The 19,059-nt window shown below is 33.7% G+C and overlaps 2 protein-coding genes across 6 annotated transcripts in view; both read left to right on the top strand.

Moving 5' to 3' along the window:
• Positions 1 to 19,059, top strand: part of CaBP1 (Protein disulfide-isomerase A6 homolog CaBP1) — a 386,104-nt gene that overhangs the window by 194,585 nt on the left and 172,460 nt on the right. The window lies entirely within an intron of this gene.
• Positions 1 to 19,059, top strand: part of Lpin (phosphatidate phosphatase LPIN) — a 114,442-nt gene that overhangs the window by 78,809 nt on the left and 16,574 nt on the right. For 3 of the 5 annotated variants that reach the window (XM_069835876.1, XM_069835801.1, XM_069836059.1), the window contains 6 exons: positions 86 to 348; positions 442 to 639; positions 10,729 to 10,873; positions 12,868 to 13,096; positions 17,195 to 17,407; positions 17,489 to 17,622. In XM_069835876.1, coding sequence (XP_069691977.1) covers positions 86 to 348; positions 442 to 639; positions 10,729 to 10,873; positions 12,868 to 13,096; positions 17,195 to 17,407; positions 17,489 to 17,622 — 1,182 coding nt within the window. The remainder of the gene's footprint in view (positions 1 to 85; positions 349 to 441; positions 640 to 10,728; positions 10,874 to 12,867; positions 13,097 to 17,194; positions 17,408 to 17,488; positions 17,623 to 19,059) is intronic. The other 2 variants (XM_069835970.1, XM_069836143.1) reach the window with 2 other exon arrangements.

Raw genomic sequence — 19,059 nt, 5'->3', positions numbered from 1 at the left:
TAATTTTTGGGTCTTTCCATACACTGTCTTTCAGCTAGACTTATAGTGTAGGATTCTCACTTGATGCTGTTGTTACTGTCAACAGCCCACACGACTCCCGGCCCTGCTCGCCAGTGCAGTCGGACACAGAATTCGAGATGAATCGTCAGTCAAAGGCAGTAGATGCGGCAGAAGAAGAAGGACCTGGCAAATCGTCCCTGCAGGGCCAGTCATGGCGGTGGGGCGAGCTGCCTTCGCCACCTCCACGCCCCCTGCTGACATCTCAGAGCTCACGCGCCTCTCTCAGCAAGATGGAGCCAGTGGACCCCGAGCCGATCTCGTCCAGTGACGAGGAAAAGCAGCAGGAAGGTAAGTGCCCCTCCCCCCCACCACGAGGATGAGTGCAGCATGCGCGCCTGCCGGCGGTGCTTGGGTTGATGGAGCGGTGCATGTCTCTTGCAGCTGCCCAGGCAGAGGCCCAGCGCTCGATGCTCAGCGGGATGTTCAGCTTCATGAAGAAGACGAAGCGGATCCGTCACAACCCGGAGTCCGAGGGCATCTACCTGTCCGACCTGAATGTGGACGAGCTGGACCCGGAAGTGGCGGCGCTGTACTTCCCGACCTCATACCGCCAGGGTGAAACCACTCGTCTTGACACAGGTAGCTTTCTCATGCCGGCATGTAAGGGCGCAGCTTCATGCATGCGCAGTGTTCTCTATGTTTCTGTGTTACTTTTCAGACTAGGGACGTTTTTTGGGTGGTGCAGGTGGTGCTAGTGTACCTGGCCCTTTGGGGAGCTGGGTTATTTTTACTAACAATAAAAAAAATTAGTAATTTTACCAAAGTGTGTTGAATTTTTTTCTTCACATTGGTGGTGGAAGTAATATCATTTGCTGATCTATTCACATAAAAATTTATTGGTACTACTGTTACTGTAGAGCAAAACAGAAGCTGATGGCCAGTTTCTCGAACGACGAGAGAATGAGATATACTGCATAAAATTCGAGTTAATTCTCCGAGAATGCATTCCTGAGCAAACTCGTTTTGATAAGTAAATAATCTACTTAAGGGGAGTTATGTGAAATGTCTATTTTCTACATTTTTCAAACTACATTCTTGATTTCTTGTACACAACTCGTTTTGATAAGTAAATAATCTACTTAAGGGGAGTTATGTGAAATGTCTATTTTCTACATTTTTCAAACTACATTCTTGATTTCTTGTACACAACTCGTTTTGATAAGTAAATAATCTACTTAAGGGGAGTTATGTGAAATGTCTATTTTCTACATTTTTCAAACTACATTCTTGATTTCTTGTACACAACTCGTTTTGATAAGTAAATAATCTACTTAAGGGGAGTTATGTGAAATTTCTATTTTCTACATTTTTCAAACTACATTCTTGATTTCTTGTACACAACTCGTTTTGATAAGTAAATAATCTACTTAAGGGGAGTTATGTGAAATTTCTATTTTCTACATTTTTCAAACTACATTCTTGATTTCTTGTACACAACTCGTTTTGATAAGTAAATAATCTACTTAAGGGGAGTTATGTGAAATTTCTATTTTCTACATTTTTCAAACTACATTCTTGATTTCTTGTACACAACTCGTTTTGATAAGTAAATAATCTACTTAAGGGGAGTTATGTGAAATTTCTATTTTCTACATTTTTCAAACTACATTCTTGATTTCTTGTACACAACTCGTTTTGATAAGTAAATAATCTACTTAAGGGGAGTTATGTGAAATTTCTTTTTTCAAACTACATTCTTGATTTCTTGTACACAACTCGTTTTGATAAGTAAATAATCTACTTAAGGGGAGTTATGTGAAATTTCTATTTTCTACATTTTTCAAACTACATTCTTGATTTCTTGTACACAACTCGTTTTGATAAGTAAATAATCTACTTAAGGGGAGTTATGTGAAATTTCTTTTTTCAAACTACATTCTTGATTTCTTGTACACAACTCGTTTTGATAAGTAAATAATCTACTTAAGGGGAGTTATGTGAAATTTCTATTTTCTACATTTTTCAAACTACATTCTTGATTTCTTGTACACAACTCGTTTTGATAAGTAAATAATCTACTTAAGGGGAGTTATGTGAAATTTCTTTTTTCAAACTACATTCTTGATTTCTTGTACACAACTCGTTTTGATAAGTAAATAATCTACTTAAGGGGAGTTATGTGAAATGTCTATTTTCTACATTTTTCAAACTACATTCTTGATTTCTTGTACACAACTCGTTTTGATAAGTAAATAATCTACTTAAGGGGAGTTATGTGAAATGTCTATTTTCTACATTTTTCAAACTACATTCTTGATTTCTTGTACACAACTCGTTTTGATAAGTAAATAATCTACTTAAGGGGAGTTATGTGAAATGTCTATTTTCTACATTTTTCAAACTACATTCTTGATTTCTTGTACACAACTCGTTTTGATAAGTAAATAATCTACTTAAGGGGAGTTATGTGAAATTTCTATTTTCTACATTTTTCAAACTACATTCTTGATTTCTTGTACACAACTCGTTTTGATAAGTAAATAATCTACTTAAGGGGAGTTATGTGAAATTTCTATTTTCTACATTTTTCAAACTACATTCTTGATTTCTTGTACACAACTCGTTTTGATAAGTAAATAATCTACTTAAGGGGAGTTATGTGAAATTTCTATTTTCTACATTTTTCAAACTACATTCTTGATTTCTTGTACACAACTCGTTTTGATAAGTAAATAATCTACTTAAGGGGAGTTATGTGAAATTTCTTTTTTCAAACTACATCCTTGATTTCTTGTACACAACTCGTTTTGATAAGTAAATAATCTACTTAAGGGGAGTTATGTGAAATTTCTTTTTTCAAACTACATCCTTGATTTCTTGTACACAACTCGTTTTGATAAGTAAATAATCTACTTAAGGGGAGTTATGTGAAATGTCTATTTTCTACATTTTTCAAACTACATTCTTGATTTCTTGTACACATAATCACGGTGTGATAAACAATGATTCAAGTTTCATTTCTCTGAGTGAATTAGTTTCTGAGTTATTGAAAAAAAAATTGAAAAATGTGCATATTTCAAAATGAAATTTGTCACTCAATTTTTCAGTAAAATGCTCCAGGTTTTTTTTCTTTATATACTCTTCTATGTCGTAATACTTCCATAGAAACTGCCATTTCTTTACTTTTAAACTTTACTCTTCAGATACGAGTCTCCTCCTGAGGTCACTTAAAAATTATAGGGTAATACTCTGCAAAAAGTGAATACTCAACTTGTTATACATACGAAACTTTAAGTAACTACTCCAACGAGAGTAACTTTTGTCTTATTGAGAATTTGCTCTTCTCAGATCATTGAGTAATAAATATCTTATTATCCATAAGAAATCGAGTAACTACTCAAGAATTTATAGTAAAAGCAGTTACTCATCGTTATACATGTGTCTCAATGACTCATTAGTTACCAATCCTTACAGTTACTTGTTCCATAAGCAATAAGCTTGACTTCTCAAAAGTTTTGTTAGTTTGCTAATGAACTGAAAGGTTTTAACGAATGAGGACGTAGTTCTACTAGATTCAGGCAGATGGAACTAGTGATGCATGGCATTAATTCGGGAATCTAGACATTAACAGAATCTTATGTTCAAAATAAAAGTTGCATAAAATCTAAAGAACTATTAACTTAGTAGTTTGTCAGTTGCCTGAAAGGATAACACGTAATAAAACTACAGTACATTGCATCTTTGTTGCCAAATCCGTGACTGGAACTTGATTCAGGCGAAAATATTCCTGGAACTCTTCTTCTCTATATTTTGTAAAGAAATCAACCCAGTTTCTATATACTATTGGTCTGTTAATGTTGTGTACAATATCGAATATTTCTTCATCTGAAGACGATGAAGTCCACCACTGTGGAGTAACAGCATGGCTGACCATGAAATGAGTAGGCCTGGGTTCAAATCCTGGTTGAGGTTTTTTCTGGGATTTTCCCCCAATCCATGCTGGGTAACTTTCGGCCCTGGATCCTGGACTCATTTCGTTGACATCACCATTTTATTCAGACGATAGATAACCACAGCAGTTGATAAAACATCATAAAATAAACTAATTAAAAAGAAAGAGGGGTAAATTTATTTTGCAGACTTATAATATAGCTACACTGCAATGATCATCATAGTCGTCATTTCTGTTAACGTAAATATTTCCAATACATCTAGCAGGCTTTGTTATTTCAATGAAAACAGCTGAAAGCTGAAGATTAATGAATTCTGTCTATATCTCTGTAATATTGCTACACTGCAATGATCATCATAGTCGTCATTTCTATTAACGTAAATATTTCCAATACATCTAGCAGGCTTTGTTATTTCAATGAAAACAGCTGAAAGCTGAAGATTAATGAATTCTTTCTATATCTCTGTAATATTGCTACACTGCAATGATCATCATAGTCGTCGTCTATGTTAACGTAAATATTTCCAATACATCTAGCAGGCTTTGTTATTTCAATGAAAACAGCTGAAAGCTGAAGATTAATGAATTCTGTCTATATCTCTGTAATATTGCTACACTGCAATGATCATCATAGTCGTCATTTCTATTAACGTAAATATTTCCAATACATCTAGCAGGCTTTGTTATTTCAATGAAAACAGCTGAAAGCTGAAGATTAATGAATTCTTTCTATATCTCTGTAATATTGCTACACTGCAATGATCATCATAGTCGTCGTCTATGTTAACGTAAATATTTCCAATACATCTAGCAGGCTTTGTTATTTCAATGAAAACAGCTGAAAGCTGAAGGTTAATGAATTCTTTCTATAGTTCTGTAATATTGCTACACTGCAATGATCATCATAGTCGTCGTCTATATTAATGTAAATATTTCCAATGCCTCTAGTAGGCTTTGTCATTTCAGTGAAAACAGCTAAAAGCTGAAGGTCAGTGCTAATGATAATTCTGCACATGTCAGAAGAGTTACAGCTTTTGTATCCTCTACCATCGTGAGGTTAAGTTAGTGTGTGATTTAAGGAATCAGTAGGTCTACTGCACGTTTGAGAAATTAACTCATTTATAATACTTACAGACTTATTATTTTTTATCAATTCTTAAATATTGTTCGAGAAACCAGCCATAGGAGATACACAACAAAATTCTGTTTCTTCACAGGAAGCTGAGTTAACATTTCACAAAAATTTGGTGGATGATGACTTTTTTCTTCTTCACACTGGTGTTGGAAATATGTCGGATGTTAATCTACTGATACACAAACTTTTTGGCTATATTCTTAAAGCATAGCAGGAGAGAGAAAGATGAGTACTGTAAGCTTTCGTTTCTCAACTAGTAATATTATTTCAACAAAATTTGTCGAATAATTTTCTTTTCTTTTTGACACTGGTGCTGGAAATAAGTCTCTTACTGATCTGTTCACATATGAACTTAGCTATAGTGCTGTCAACATAACTATAACACGATTTTTAGAAGGTCCTGAATTTCTATGATAAGCAATACTAATATTTCAGCAATCTCTGTTAAACAGTTTTATCAATCTTGAGAATGGTGCTGGAAATTTCTTCTACTGATCTGTCCTCGCACAAATTTACCAATAGCAATACCATTATATAGCAGAAAAGAAAAAAAAAAGTGTACTACAGGGTTCTGAATCTTAACATTAAACAATGTAACTATTTACAATAATTAATGAAAAATTTGCACTAGTCATCTTGGTGTGTGGTATTGTGTTATTTGCTATATACTGTATAAACTGTTTAAGTTCATAGGTTTCAATCTTGAGTGCCCCCAACACATACCGGCAGTTTCTTGTCCTGTTGCTATCCCTTTGTCTGTGAGAGTACCTGCTCTATTTGTTGTTTAGTCAAATGTCCGAAGACAGGTTTGAACCTTACACCAATGAAACATCACTCATGAGGCAACTAAACCAGGAGATAATAGAGTAGGGTGGCCACTTCCTTTCCCCTTCCATTGCATACAAGTGAAGGTCACATAAGAACAGTTCCTAAACAGCAAATATTGCCGTCTTTTCATTGTTGCCAACTGTTACTAGATATCACACGATCATTCATACTAAATGACTTATTTACTTACCGTTGGAAGGTTATTCTAAATAATTAAATAATTTGTAACATATTTTTGTAGTCAAACTATACGAGAAAGGGATCAACCTGGCAAGTATTTTGTCTGGCAATACGAAATTCTTTGGTTTGACTAAACAATTGACTCACGAGACCTAACCTAAAAATGTATTTTGTTTGACCACATGAAATTATTAGTAGTAATTCCGAAAACTTACCTGACTATAGTCTTGAATTATAATCATAACTCAACACATAAAATAACTATTATGTATTAATATTAATACTGATATTAATTAATTATTAGTATGTTCAAATTTCACTAGTTTCCAGTAACAGGATCAGAAATCTAATACAATTTCAATTTCATGGAACTCCAGTACCGACAAATGTTGTCGATATTTATCTCTGCTGCCAACATACTAGTTACAAAATCACTACCATTTGTAGTATTGGTCAGTATCGAAATTCGAAACGAAGTTGACAAAAGAAAATTCAACCTGCAAACTGGAAAATCACCACAATGCACTAGCATATGTAGTAATGGGGGAAAAATGGTTAGGTTTCACCCTTAGGGTATGAAGTAAGCTGACCTGGACTATAAATCGCTGACTAGCTACGTATTATACTAGTCAGACTTCAGATGCATACAAATAATTGTTCTTCCTCTGACACATATCGTCAAGTGAGATGTACTGCCTGATAATAGACGTACATATCAGCCAGAACCTCAATTAAAGGTTAATGTAATGTATATTAATTTAAATGACCCACACTTCTTCTATTCAAGGAGTCCAACACTATTTCATAGATTCTCAGGACGGGCTTGACTACACATACTGAACAGGGAGTAGATTCTTCTCTTTTTCGTTACTGTATTGGTAGTGATTGTCAGGTTGCTATCTACTACGGAGTCTATTATTTTTGTAATATTTAGGAAATTGCATGACTATTCAAGTAACATTGATACTTCTTCTTTAAGTTCAGTAGTTAAATGTAGTCTTGATGTCACTGTTGATATTTTCTTACTGTACATAAAAAAGTTTCTTACTGGTTCTCTTCTGATGATCCAAAAGTTCACAAGATAGGTTTTCAGTAGAATCTCAAACACCTTTTGATTGACATTTTTATAGGTTAAGGAAATTACTATAAACTTTGCCATTTTGTTATTGTTGAAGGAGAAAATTAGCTATATTAACATAATTTATTTTAGTGAGAAAGTTATTTTTATGCTCGACCATGCCAAAATGTAGTAATTATACACCTGGTAGTAGCCCTTTAATGCACCTCATTAAAGTACACCTATTCATTATAGTTCAGTTGTTCAGCCAATGAGAAATCACCATTGTAGCATTATAAAACCGCAAGTATCGATTATTCTCGGATATGCAATCGAAAGACAACTAGCGAAATGTCACGGAGGCAGGAAATCCAATACTGTCGCAGAAGGTAATGTTCTATTACTATAATAATTAGCGTTAATTGTAAATAATATTCAAATAAATTCAATTTGTCATCTCGTTTTTCAATTCTAAATCAATTTCCAGGTTATATCAAGATTAATGTTCATGTTATTCTCTAGATTATATCAAGGTCAATGACATTTGTTCCTCAGAAAAAAGCAATACTTTCGCGTCTGCGCACATCTCAGAATTTAGAAGGTCAGTTTCGCTCCTCACTTAGATAACCATAACATGAATACTTATGAATAATTTCAAGTTAGAAATATGGTCGAGCATAAAAAGTCGTATGAAACGTGCCTATAATGGTAATTAAGACGCTCGTATGAAAATTATGAAACTCGCGCTCGTTCCATAAACAAACATACTCGCGTTTTAATTACTACCATTATAGGCTCGTTGCATAATGTACTATTGTGTCAGCATAATTATTCACATTATAGTCATAGCTGGAAATAGAGAGGAAAATCTAAAGTGCTCTCTCTGCCAATAGGAGAGACCTAAAGTCCGTTAACTATGACAATTAATAATATTGGTAGCCTGTCGCTTATTGTGATTAATACTGATTAGAATCATTTGACATGAATAAGAATAGATTCAGCCCGTGTGTGTAGTGTAGGAAAATGAAAACAGAAATCTTTATAGGCTTGCTTCTGAAATAGACATAAGAATTAGTGTTGTCTTTTCATACAATAAACATACGAGCTTTTGAGGTTTTTTTTGTGATGGTGTCTTGTATAGTTCTTGGGGTAGCTCAGTCGGTAGAGCATTCGTACGCTAAGCAAAGGCTCCTGGGATCAATACCTGGTCCCGGAACAATTTTTCACTTGAAATTATTCAAGCCTGCTTCACAGGGAGCTTCTACCTGAAAGTCAGATTTGCATCTGAGCTTTTAATGACTTTAAAATACCCCAAATGTTCTGAGCTGTGTGCTATACCTGAGTGATATTCAAACATGCACCTTTTCCTTAATTATTGTGAAATATTACATCTTGAAAGATCTACCCTTTGCAGACAGATCTTAAAGCAGATTAATAAGACTCGTAGCTTAAATTATCATAGATTGTGGGTTTAAAATGAATTCATTCGAAGTTAGCCAACACCATTTCAATATAGAAATCTCTGACAATATAATGGGACAATAAAGGGTATGATTTTATAATTTAAGTACATTGGTGTTACTTTGTATAAAATATTTAATAGTATACAATTAAGGCGTTCTCTGTAACAAGAACTGAAATACAATATCTTTAATTTTAGATATATAACATCAAACATTTAAAATCTGGCATAACAGCATTTTATAGAACGACATTCAAATGTTTTTAGAGGACACTGTGTTTGTTGAGGGAAATACTATTTTGTGTTATTGAGGATTCAGTGTATGATGGAAACGGAAAAATAATGTAACGTACTAGTACATTAAGTTGTTATTCTAGGGAATTTCTCAATTAAACCCCCATATATTTTCAATATCAAAATTAGTTATATCGTCTGCTAGACAGAAGTACGAATTGCTGTTGAAGAATATAATGCTGTTTCTAGTATCTAATGAAGTCATAAATATGATATGAAACATGGAGGAAAAAAAAAACAGCAGAATGGATGGTATCCTAATGGAATTATGGAAATATGGCTGGAAGATGCATCATATCAGACTGGTTCAATATCTCACCCTGAGTCTCAGCATACAAAATAGATGCAGCAATTTTAAAAGAAAAATTAAAGAAAAAAAAATCGGGAGAAGACGACACCATTCCTGTACAGGTACTATATTTGTATTTCAACAAATAATTGGAAAGGTAATTTGATTTCCAATTTATATATATATTTTTTATTTTTGAAAGACAATATGACCAAGTAAAAAGACATAAGTTACGGGAAGTCTGAAATATTACAAAGCTCCAAGTAAGTTATTAAATGCAGTAGAAAGTCTCTATAAAATAACTTTGGTAAAAATTAAATTAGTTCATGGAAGAACAAAGGAAGTTTTTTTAAATAAATCAAGGATTTTGTCAAGGTTATCGTCTCTCTTCAATATTATCTATTTCATATCTCGATAAATTAATTCAGGAATGGTAATCATTGAAGCCCCCAGGAATTTATATTGACAAGAACACGATATTACATTCAGCACTCTTTACAGACGACCAGATTTTTATGGGAAAAAATGAAGATCGTCTATAGTTATCTGCTTTGAAACACCAGTCCAGTCTTACATAGTATAACATGAACATTTAAGAGGATAAAATTAACTGAAGTCAATAGCAGTAAATGGTTAAAAATATTAAAGAGCAAAAATAAAGACAAGCGATAAAATAATTGAACAGGTAACAGATTGTATGTATTTGAGAAGCTATATTTCACAGTTCTAACACCAAGAAAACGTTGAGAGACATTTAATAAAATATAACAGATTAAATAGATTTTTTAAAATAAATTTTTGAAAACAGACGAGTAAAAAAATTCAGAGTATCATAACATGATTTTTAAATATCAGCTCTTCTTACGAAAGTGAATGTTTGACTGTTCCTCAACATGATACAACCAGAATAAATTCTTTACAAAAGAGATTCCTACATTAAGTGGAGTAACATTAAGAGACAAATGAAAAGTACCAAACAAAATGGAGTCGGCATGCTCTGAGAATGCCAGATAACTGTTTATGTCGGGAATAATTAAATTACAAACCATATAGAACAAGAAATTAGGGAGACCATATTGCCGATGGATGTGTAAATGTTTGTAGTTACAGATAGGGCATTGGCCCTAGATCTGCAAAAGAAGGAGGAAGAAGAAGAAAAGTCTGCTAGAGATAGTCTTCTTGATCTAGGTTTCTGACAGCAGACGATTGCAACAAATGAGGACGTGTTTGAGTGTACATGAACTGTCGAATTTTCCCGCCCTTGAAGATAATGTAAGCAACAATGAACATAATATCCTAACAGAAAAACATTTTAGTTACTGTCTAGCAGAAACTTCGATGTGGGTACATACGTTTATGGTTTGTAAGTTAAAAAAAAAAATGTTGGACTGATTCAAAGGTTTGTATTTAAATGCTTTCTCTTTTACAGAAAACATTTCAAGTAAACTTCTAAGGTTTGTGTACATAATTTACTTCTTAAACTTGACGTGTAGTGTTGGTTTTGCACCACACTTTGATTTTCTTCCTTCAGGAGAGACTCGTGATGAGGAAGATGCAGAGTCTGGCAATGGAACTTCTCTTCCACAGTCTCCACACAGTGTGGAAGGAGCTATTGGCGGTCCCAAGTCCTTGGACAGCGATTTTGAGGAGCCAAAACATTCCGTATTTGAGAAGAAGTGAGTTACAGTCCATAGTTTTTAATGTTTAATTTCGTTTATTGTATTCCATAGGTCTTACATTAACATTGCAGCTTTGAGATGTGGAACAAGTCAAAAGTTGTACAAAAATATACAATACATAGCAAACATAAACAATTAATCAGTTGAGTAGGAGAAATGAATATGAAGAAATTTTGTTAATTCTGTTCTGAATCTTTTCTCTTGGCCCTTCAAAGCTATAAGATAATTAGGCAGTGCATTGAAGACCATAATATATGAATAGTGAACTCCTTTTTTTTTAACAACTGAGACTAGAAGAGTGTAGCTGGAGATCTGATTTGTGTGTTGTATTAAAATGATGAATGATTTGATTAGTACTACATAAATGTATCTTGGTTTTTAACATAAAACATCATCGGAGAAAGAATGTACTCACAAGGTAAGGTTAGTATTTCTAAATTTTGGAAAATCGTTTTATATGATGTCCATTCATGCAGATCTGTCATTTTCCATAGAGGTTTCTTTTGTAAAATAAAAATATGTCTAGTTTCAGATAAGTTTCCCCACAATATTAATCCATATTTAATTGTGTATAGAATGAGAGTAAGCTATTTTAAGAGTGTTTATATCGCCAATAAAAGATAAAGATCTTAATGCATAATAGGCAGAGCTGAATTTTGGAGTAATATATTCTATGTATGTTTTAGAGTTCGATTCCAATTCCAATCCAAGAAAATTTGTGTTTTGTAAATTCTTTGAGATTAGTTCAATTTAATCATCATCATCATCATCATCATCATCATCATCATCATCATCATCCTTCACGAATTAGGCCTCTGTAGACCTGTTTCGGCCCCATCTAGCAGTCTTCTTAAAGGTCTTCCTGGTCGACGATGTCCTCTAGGTTTATATTGCATCATAATTTTTGGGATTCATATTGTGGGAAAACTAAACACTGTTACGTGTATTAAATTTGATTACACTAGTTTTATCAACAGTAATCAGTAATGGGGTTTAAATAATTGACTGTTACAAGATTATAAGAAAGTATATAAAGATTAGAAAAAATAAAGTACTCTAATACAATAAAATATTAATTGACTTACTAAAATTCTATTTCACTAATGTTAGCTTCACCAAAATGTTTGAATGGAGCCACCATTTTCAGTTGACTATCTATGCAGGAAACAAATGACAATCGAAAAGCATGTTTTATAGTACCATGAAGAAATTGCATTTTGAAATGTTGGCAAACAAACAAAGAAACAAATGCTAGGGAAGTGATAAAGACAAATAAATGCTAGGGAAGTAATAAAAATAAACAAATGCTAGGGAATTTATTGATTCAGCACTGTATTAAAAGTATTTATGATGTGATCATAATGTTTACTTGTGATAATCACTTAATAGTATGAGTAAGTAACTTTGTGACTTTGTTTTGTTCATTACTGATTTTTGTGATCAGCCTCATAGTCTAGTGAGGTCTCGGTTTCAGTTCCTGGTTAGAGCACAGGAATTTTCCTTAAAAGGGAATTGTTCTTGTGTTCGTTCATGGTCTGGAATTTAGATTGAGTCTAGATTTAAGACCTCTCCTGGTGGTACATGATCATGGTCATTCTAACATATCATGGGGTCAATGTAACTCCGCCTTTCAGCTGCTTCAGCATCGTGGGTTTATAAGCCACTGCCAGGAGAGAAGATCAGAAATGTCGAAAGACAACCTGGTGGCATTGGTGGGGGGGAATTCTGTTCTTTGTTTTCAGGTTGATAAGTAAGGTGTAAACTAACCCAAGATCTCGTCTTTAACACCATAAAACTTTAATTTGCTTATCAATATAATGAGATCAACACAGTCAAATGCTTTAGTCAAATTACAAAATATCTCTCAAACATGTAAGTTCGAATATAAAGAATTCAGTATTTAATCCACCAATCTGTTAAACGTGCTAGATTACATTTTCATCTCAGATATTTTTGTTCAGTGTGATTGACACATTATTTGTTGCAAGCAGGTCGTATGGCGAGATCTCGATGTCTCTGTGTGGAGGTCTGGGTAACACATCGAGCCCCACAGAGGACAGCTTCCTGCAGGGTCTTGTCACCTACAATGATCTGGTGCAGAACCCCAAGCTGATTGAAAACCCGGACCTTGTGGTGAGGCTCAATGGCAAATACTACAACTGGAGGGCTGCTTGCCCTCTCATCATGTCCCTCGTGGTGTATCAGAGGCCTCTGCCCCAGGTATAACAGAATATACTTCCAAACTTCATCTTTATTTTTATATATTTCATCTTCTTTCTCTATGGTTCTTTTTTCTTTCCCTTTCGCTTTTTCCTATTAACTTTATTTTTATCATCTTCCTTTTTTCTTCTCTTTTCTTCCTTCCTTTCCTTTATTCTTTTCGTCTAATTTCGTGCTCCTATTTCTCTTCTCCATTTATCTTTCTTCATCTCTGATTTCTTTTCCTCGTTTTCTTTTCTCTCTTTTGTTTAAATTTTTTCTTCTCCTTTCTCTCTTCTTCCTTTTCTTTCTTTACTTTATTTTTGTTTTCTGTCTTTTTTCCTTCTTATCCCCTACAAGCCACAGTCGAATGCTAATGTTAATAATAGCTAGGCCATGAACCAATATAACTTGTGTGATCATGCCCAATGACTTCACCTCCTGAAGTTGTGTATATTAGCCATACTGCACAGCCTCTCTCAGTAATATCTCGGCTTCGAGAGAAGTTACAGACCTATGCGGCCACACATTTGATTTCTAATCGCGAGTTCTGCAATATTAAAGTGATAATGGACACTTACGATACACTTTGAGTGAACCATAGTGAAAAATTTGTTGTGGGCTGAGAGTAATTTTGGAATGTTGCTTCATATGAAGAGAAAATATTATATTTAATGTCCTTCATTAATTACTACTTTGTATTATAAAACCGAAACAAAAATGAAACATTCAAAACCAACACAACTGTAGTTTCATTCACGAAACTGATTGACGTATTCTGTGTGCCAGTGTGTCCATGATAGACTGTAGAATTTTTTCTTTTCTTTTTTTGTCCTCTACCTTTTGACTGAAACTGGTTGACATATACTTTGTGATTGACATATTCTATGTGCCAGTGTGTCCATGATAGACTATAGAATTTTTTCTTTTCTCTCTCTTTTTTTTTTATACTTTTTGACTGAAACTGGTTGACATATTCTACTTTTTGACTGAAACTGATTGACATATTCTATCTGCCAGTGTGTCCATAATAGACTATAGAAGTTTTTCTTTTCCTTTTTTTTTTTTTTGTCTACTTTTTGACTGAAACTGGTTGACATATTCTATGTGCCAGTGTGTTCATGATAGACTATAGAATTTTTTCTTTTCTCTCTCTTTTTTTTATACTTTTTGACTGAAACTGGTTGACATATTCTACTTTTTGACTGAAACTGATTGACATATTCTATCTGCCAGTGTGTCCATAATAGACTATAGAAGTTTTTCTTTTCTTTTTTTTTTTGTCTACTTTTTGACTGAAACTGGTTGACATATTCTATGTGCCAGTGTGTTCATGATAGGCCATAGAATTTTTTCTTTTCTTTTTTGTCCTTTACTTTTAGACTATAGAATTTTTTGTTTTCTTCTTTTTGTCTTATATCTTTTGACTGAAACTGGTTGACATATTCTATGTGCCAGTGTGTCCATGATAGACTGTAGGATTTTTTCTTTTCTACTTTTTGACTGAAACTGGTTGACGTATTCTATGTGCCAGTGTGTTCATGATAAGCCATAGAATTTTTTCTTTTCTTTTTTGTCCTTTACTTTTAGACTATAGAATTTTTTCTTTTCTTCTTTTTGTCTTCTACCTTTTGACTGAAACTGGTTGACATATTCTATGTGCCAGTGTGTTCATGATAGGCCATAGAATTTTTTCTTTTCTTTTTTGTCCTTTACTTTTAGACTATAGAATTTTTTGTTTTCTTCTTTTTGTCTTCTACCTTTTGACTGAAACTGGTTGACATATTCTATGTGCCAGTGTGTCCATGATAGACTGTAGGATTTTTTCTTTTCTACTTTTTGACTGAAACTGGTTGACGTATTCTATGTGCCAGTGTGTTCATGATAAGCCATAGAATTTTTTCTTTTCTTTTTTGTCCTTTACTTTTAGACTATAGAATTTTTTGTTTTCTTCTTTTTGTCTTCTACCTTTTGACTGAAACTGGTTGACATATTCTATGTGCCAGTGTGTTCATGATAGGCCATAGAATTTTTTCTTTTCTTTTTTGTCCTTTACTTTTAGACTATAGAATTTTTTGTTTTCTTCTTTTTGTCTTCTACCTTTTGACTGAAACTGGTTGACATATTCTATGTGCCAGTGTGTTCATGATAGGCCATAGAATTTTTTCTTTTCTTTTTTGTCCTTTACTTTTAGACTATAGAATTTTTTGTTTTCTTCTTTTTGTCTTCTACGTTTTGACAAACTGGTTGACATATTCTGTGTGCCAGTGTGTCCATGATAGACTGTAGGATTTTTTCTTTTCTTTTTTGTCCTTTACTTTTAGACTATAGAATTTTTTGTTTTCTTCTTTTTGTCTTCTACGTTTTGACAAACTGGTTGACATATTCTGTGTGCCAGTGTGTCCATGATAGACTGTAGGATTTTTTCTTTTCTTTTTTGTCCTTTACTTTTAGACTATAGTATTTTTTGTTTTCTTTTTATGTCCTCTACCTTTTGACTGAAACTGGTTGGCATATTCTATGTGCCAGTGTGTCCACGATAGACTGTAGAAGTTTTTCTTTTCGTTTTTGTCCTCTACCTTTTGATTGAAACTGATTGGCGTATTCTATATGCTAGTGTGTCCATGGTAGACTATAGAATTTTTTTTTTTTGTCCTCTACCTTTTCCTTCTTATTTCCTTTTAACAAGAAACATTCATGCTTGAGAAAGAAATGAATAAATGGAGTGAGAATGAGGTAGTCCAAAGCCACACTTTTAACAAAAATAGTTTTCTGTGCGAATTCATTTCTTATACATACGGGGAAGTTACTAAAATATTATAAAAATTACTCAACAAATGACGTAAGTATACGCCAAAGAAATTATGATACCACACCTAATAGCATTGGACTCTATACCTTTAATACGCTCTGCTATAAAATTTTGTCTGTGTAGCTTAGGACTATATCATTCTCACCCCCTTCAAATCATAACGAAAATTTCAACATCTGACGTCACTTAGCAATGGCAATGAGTTAGTCATTCTATTCCGACGTCACTTACTAAGCAACGAATCAGACTTGCATTGATATGGTATATACTAGTGGAATAGACTTATTTTCTTGCATTAATAGAATATTGGCCCATAATGCTAGAAATGTTTAAATGTTCGTCCACTCCTCACTAACCGCTTCATGTTTGATTAAGAGCCAACTTTGACATTTCAAATGTACTGATATCTTAATTTCGATAATCTTGATGGTTAGACCATTAATGGACCCAGTCTCAGAATTTATACATTCTTAAAAATCATATCATCACCATCATCATCATCATCATCCTTGCATGTATTGGGCCTAGTGGCCCATTGCGGTCTCTTGGCAACGCTTGAACGGTCTGCCCAAGGATCTCTTGCCACAGGATGGTAATTTAAAATTTGGCGTGGAATTCTAGAACGAGGCATTCTGATGACATGTGATCTCCAGTTTTGTCTGTATTTCTGTAGGTATTCCGTAATTAGTTCGATCTGCAGTTCTTTCATAATGTCAAAATTTTTAATGTGATCCATTCTCGTGTATCCTGCTGTACGATGCATAAATCTCATTCCTGCCACCGTTAATCTTTGTGAATCAATATTACGAATCGTCCAAGCTTCACTACCAAAACAGAGTATAGGTCTGGCCAATGTTTTATAAATTCTGGCGCGCGTGTGTTTTTGTACTAAGGTTGGTTTGAATATCTGATTAATTATCCCCATTGCTCTGTTGAATTTAATAATTTTCTCACTCAAATCCTTTTCCAATTGAGGACTGTTTTGCAAAGCTTGCTAACTGAAAAAACTAAATTTTACAGGAGAGAGAAAAAACTGAATGAAGAGAAATAGGTTATAGGTGCAATCATCACACTTTGACACACTATAATGAAGAGAAATAATTCAATTTCACTCAGATAACTTTAACATCGTCTAGAGGCCTGCTTTATGTTAACAAATCCACCAAAATCTCAATTTTGCAAATTTTGCAGTTAGCAAGTTTTGCAGAAATGGTCCTCAATTCTTAAAAATATTTAATTTTTAATTCAATATTGTCTTAAAAATATGCAAATGATAACTAACTATAAACTGATCCGTGTACTTGCAGCAAATTGAGGACAGATTCGTGTCAGAGTACATGCCAATTGAGGAGAAGGGTCAGAAGAAGCCCACTAGCCAGCAGGAGTCGAGTGGGGGTGGACGAGGTTACTCCTCATGGTTCTACTGGCGTCGCACGTCGGAACCCAAGAAGATCTCAACTAACCTCAGTGCTAGTGACGTGTCGTCGCCAGAGTCTGAGAAGCTGTCAGAGGTCAAGGAGGTGAGTGTGCCTCATCTCTCAGTCTTGGTTTCTCCACGAAACTCACAAAGTATTATAATATAGTTTTTTTGTGTCCATCAGGTTGGCACCCCAGAGAGCCAAGATGAAGGCGTGTCAGGCTTGTCTGAGAGCGAGAAGAAAGATGAGAGCCCAGTGAAGCAGGTGTCCATCGACATCCCAATGGGGGAGACAGTGCTGTTAGACATGCAGAAAGAGTGAGTATCCATCTGAGGGTTTAGTTCTGAAATGTGCCATTGACCAAAGTTTAAGGGAAGGAAGATTTAATCGAGAGAAGTAGTCAGGAATGGAGCAAAACCCAGGAATTGCAATTAATAAAATACCGGTAACTCATATGTAATGTGTAAGAAGGCATTCTCAATGTAAGAAGGCATTCTCTATGTAAGAAGGCATTCTCTGTAAGAAGGCATTCTCTATGGGAGAAGGCATTCTCTATGTAAGAAGGCATTCTCTATGGGAGAAGGCATTTTCTCTGTGAGAAGGCATTCTCTATGTAAGAAGGCATAAGGCATTCTCTATGTAAGAAGGCATTCTCTGTAAGAAAGCATTCTCTATGTATTCTCTATGTAAGAAGGCTTTCTCTGTAAGAAGGCATTCTCTATGTAAGAAGGCATTCTCTATTCTCCATTCACTAAAAAGATTGTAACATTGTCCATCTAAATTAAAACAGACACTGGTGCAGACACTCATTCTACCTCACTTCGATTATTGCGACGTTTTGTTCAGTGATCTCAGGATTGATTCCGCTCAGAAACTACAATGTGTTCATAACGTGTGCGTCCGCTTCATTTGTAATGTTCGCTACTATGATCATATCTCATCTTCTTACGAGAAGTTATCATGGCTTAGGTTACATGAGAGGAGAAATCTGCACTCACTTTCTCTCTTATATCGAATTATGCACACTTCATCCCCCTATTATTTATTTGCTCGTTTTCATACTCTCTCGCTATTATAATATTAATACTCTATCACAACGCGATAACACGCTAGAAAATCCACTTCACACATCATCTCTGTATTCCTCATCTTTCACTGTTGCTACCTCTCGTCACTGGAACTCTCTGCCGCCTGAAGTCAAGGGCTGCCGAACATTGAAATCTTTCAAATCCAAGTTAGAAAATTATCTTATGACGAGTTGCCAAACTAACTTATTATTATGACAAGTGTTGTATTGCATAGTTCCACGTATTCACATTTTTTTTTTATGTTCTAGTGATATTTAACTTATTTTATATTTTTGTTTTCATATTTTCCGATAATGGTATATCTATAATGTGATAAGTTGAGCTATATATAATCACAATTTTCGTTACTGTGTGTACCTAAAAATATTGTATTTATTGTATGCTTTGTATTGCACTATTATTATTATTATTATTATTATTATTATTATTATATTATTATTATTATTATATTATTATTATATTATTATTATATTATTATTATATTATTATTATATTATTATTATTATATTATTATTATATTATTATTATTATATTATTATTATTATTATTATATTATTATTTTATTATTATTATTTTATCATTATTATTATTTTATTATTATTTTATTATTATTATTTTATCATTATTTTATCATTATTATTTTATTATTATTATTATTATTATTAT

The sequence above is a fragment of the Periplaneta americana genome, chromosome 1 (assembly GCF_040183065.1).
Source record: "Periplaneta americana isolate PAMFEO1 chromosome 1, P.americana_PAMFEO1_priV1, whole genome shotgun sequence".
NCBI lineage: Eukaryota > Metazoa > Arthropoda > Insecta > Blattodea > Blattidae > Periplaneta > Periplaneta americana.
This window is presented reverse-complemented; position numbering and strand designations above follow the sequence as displayed.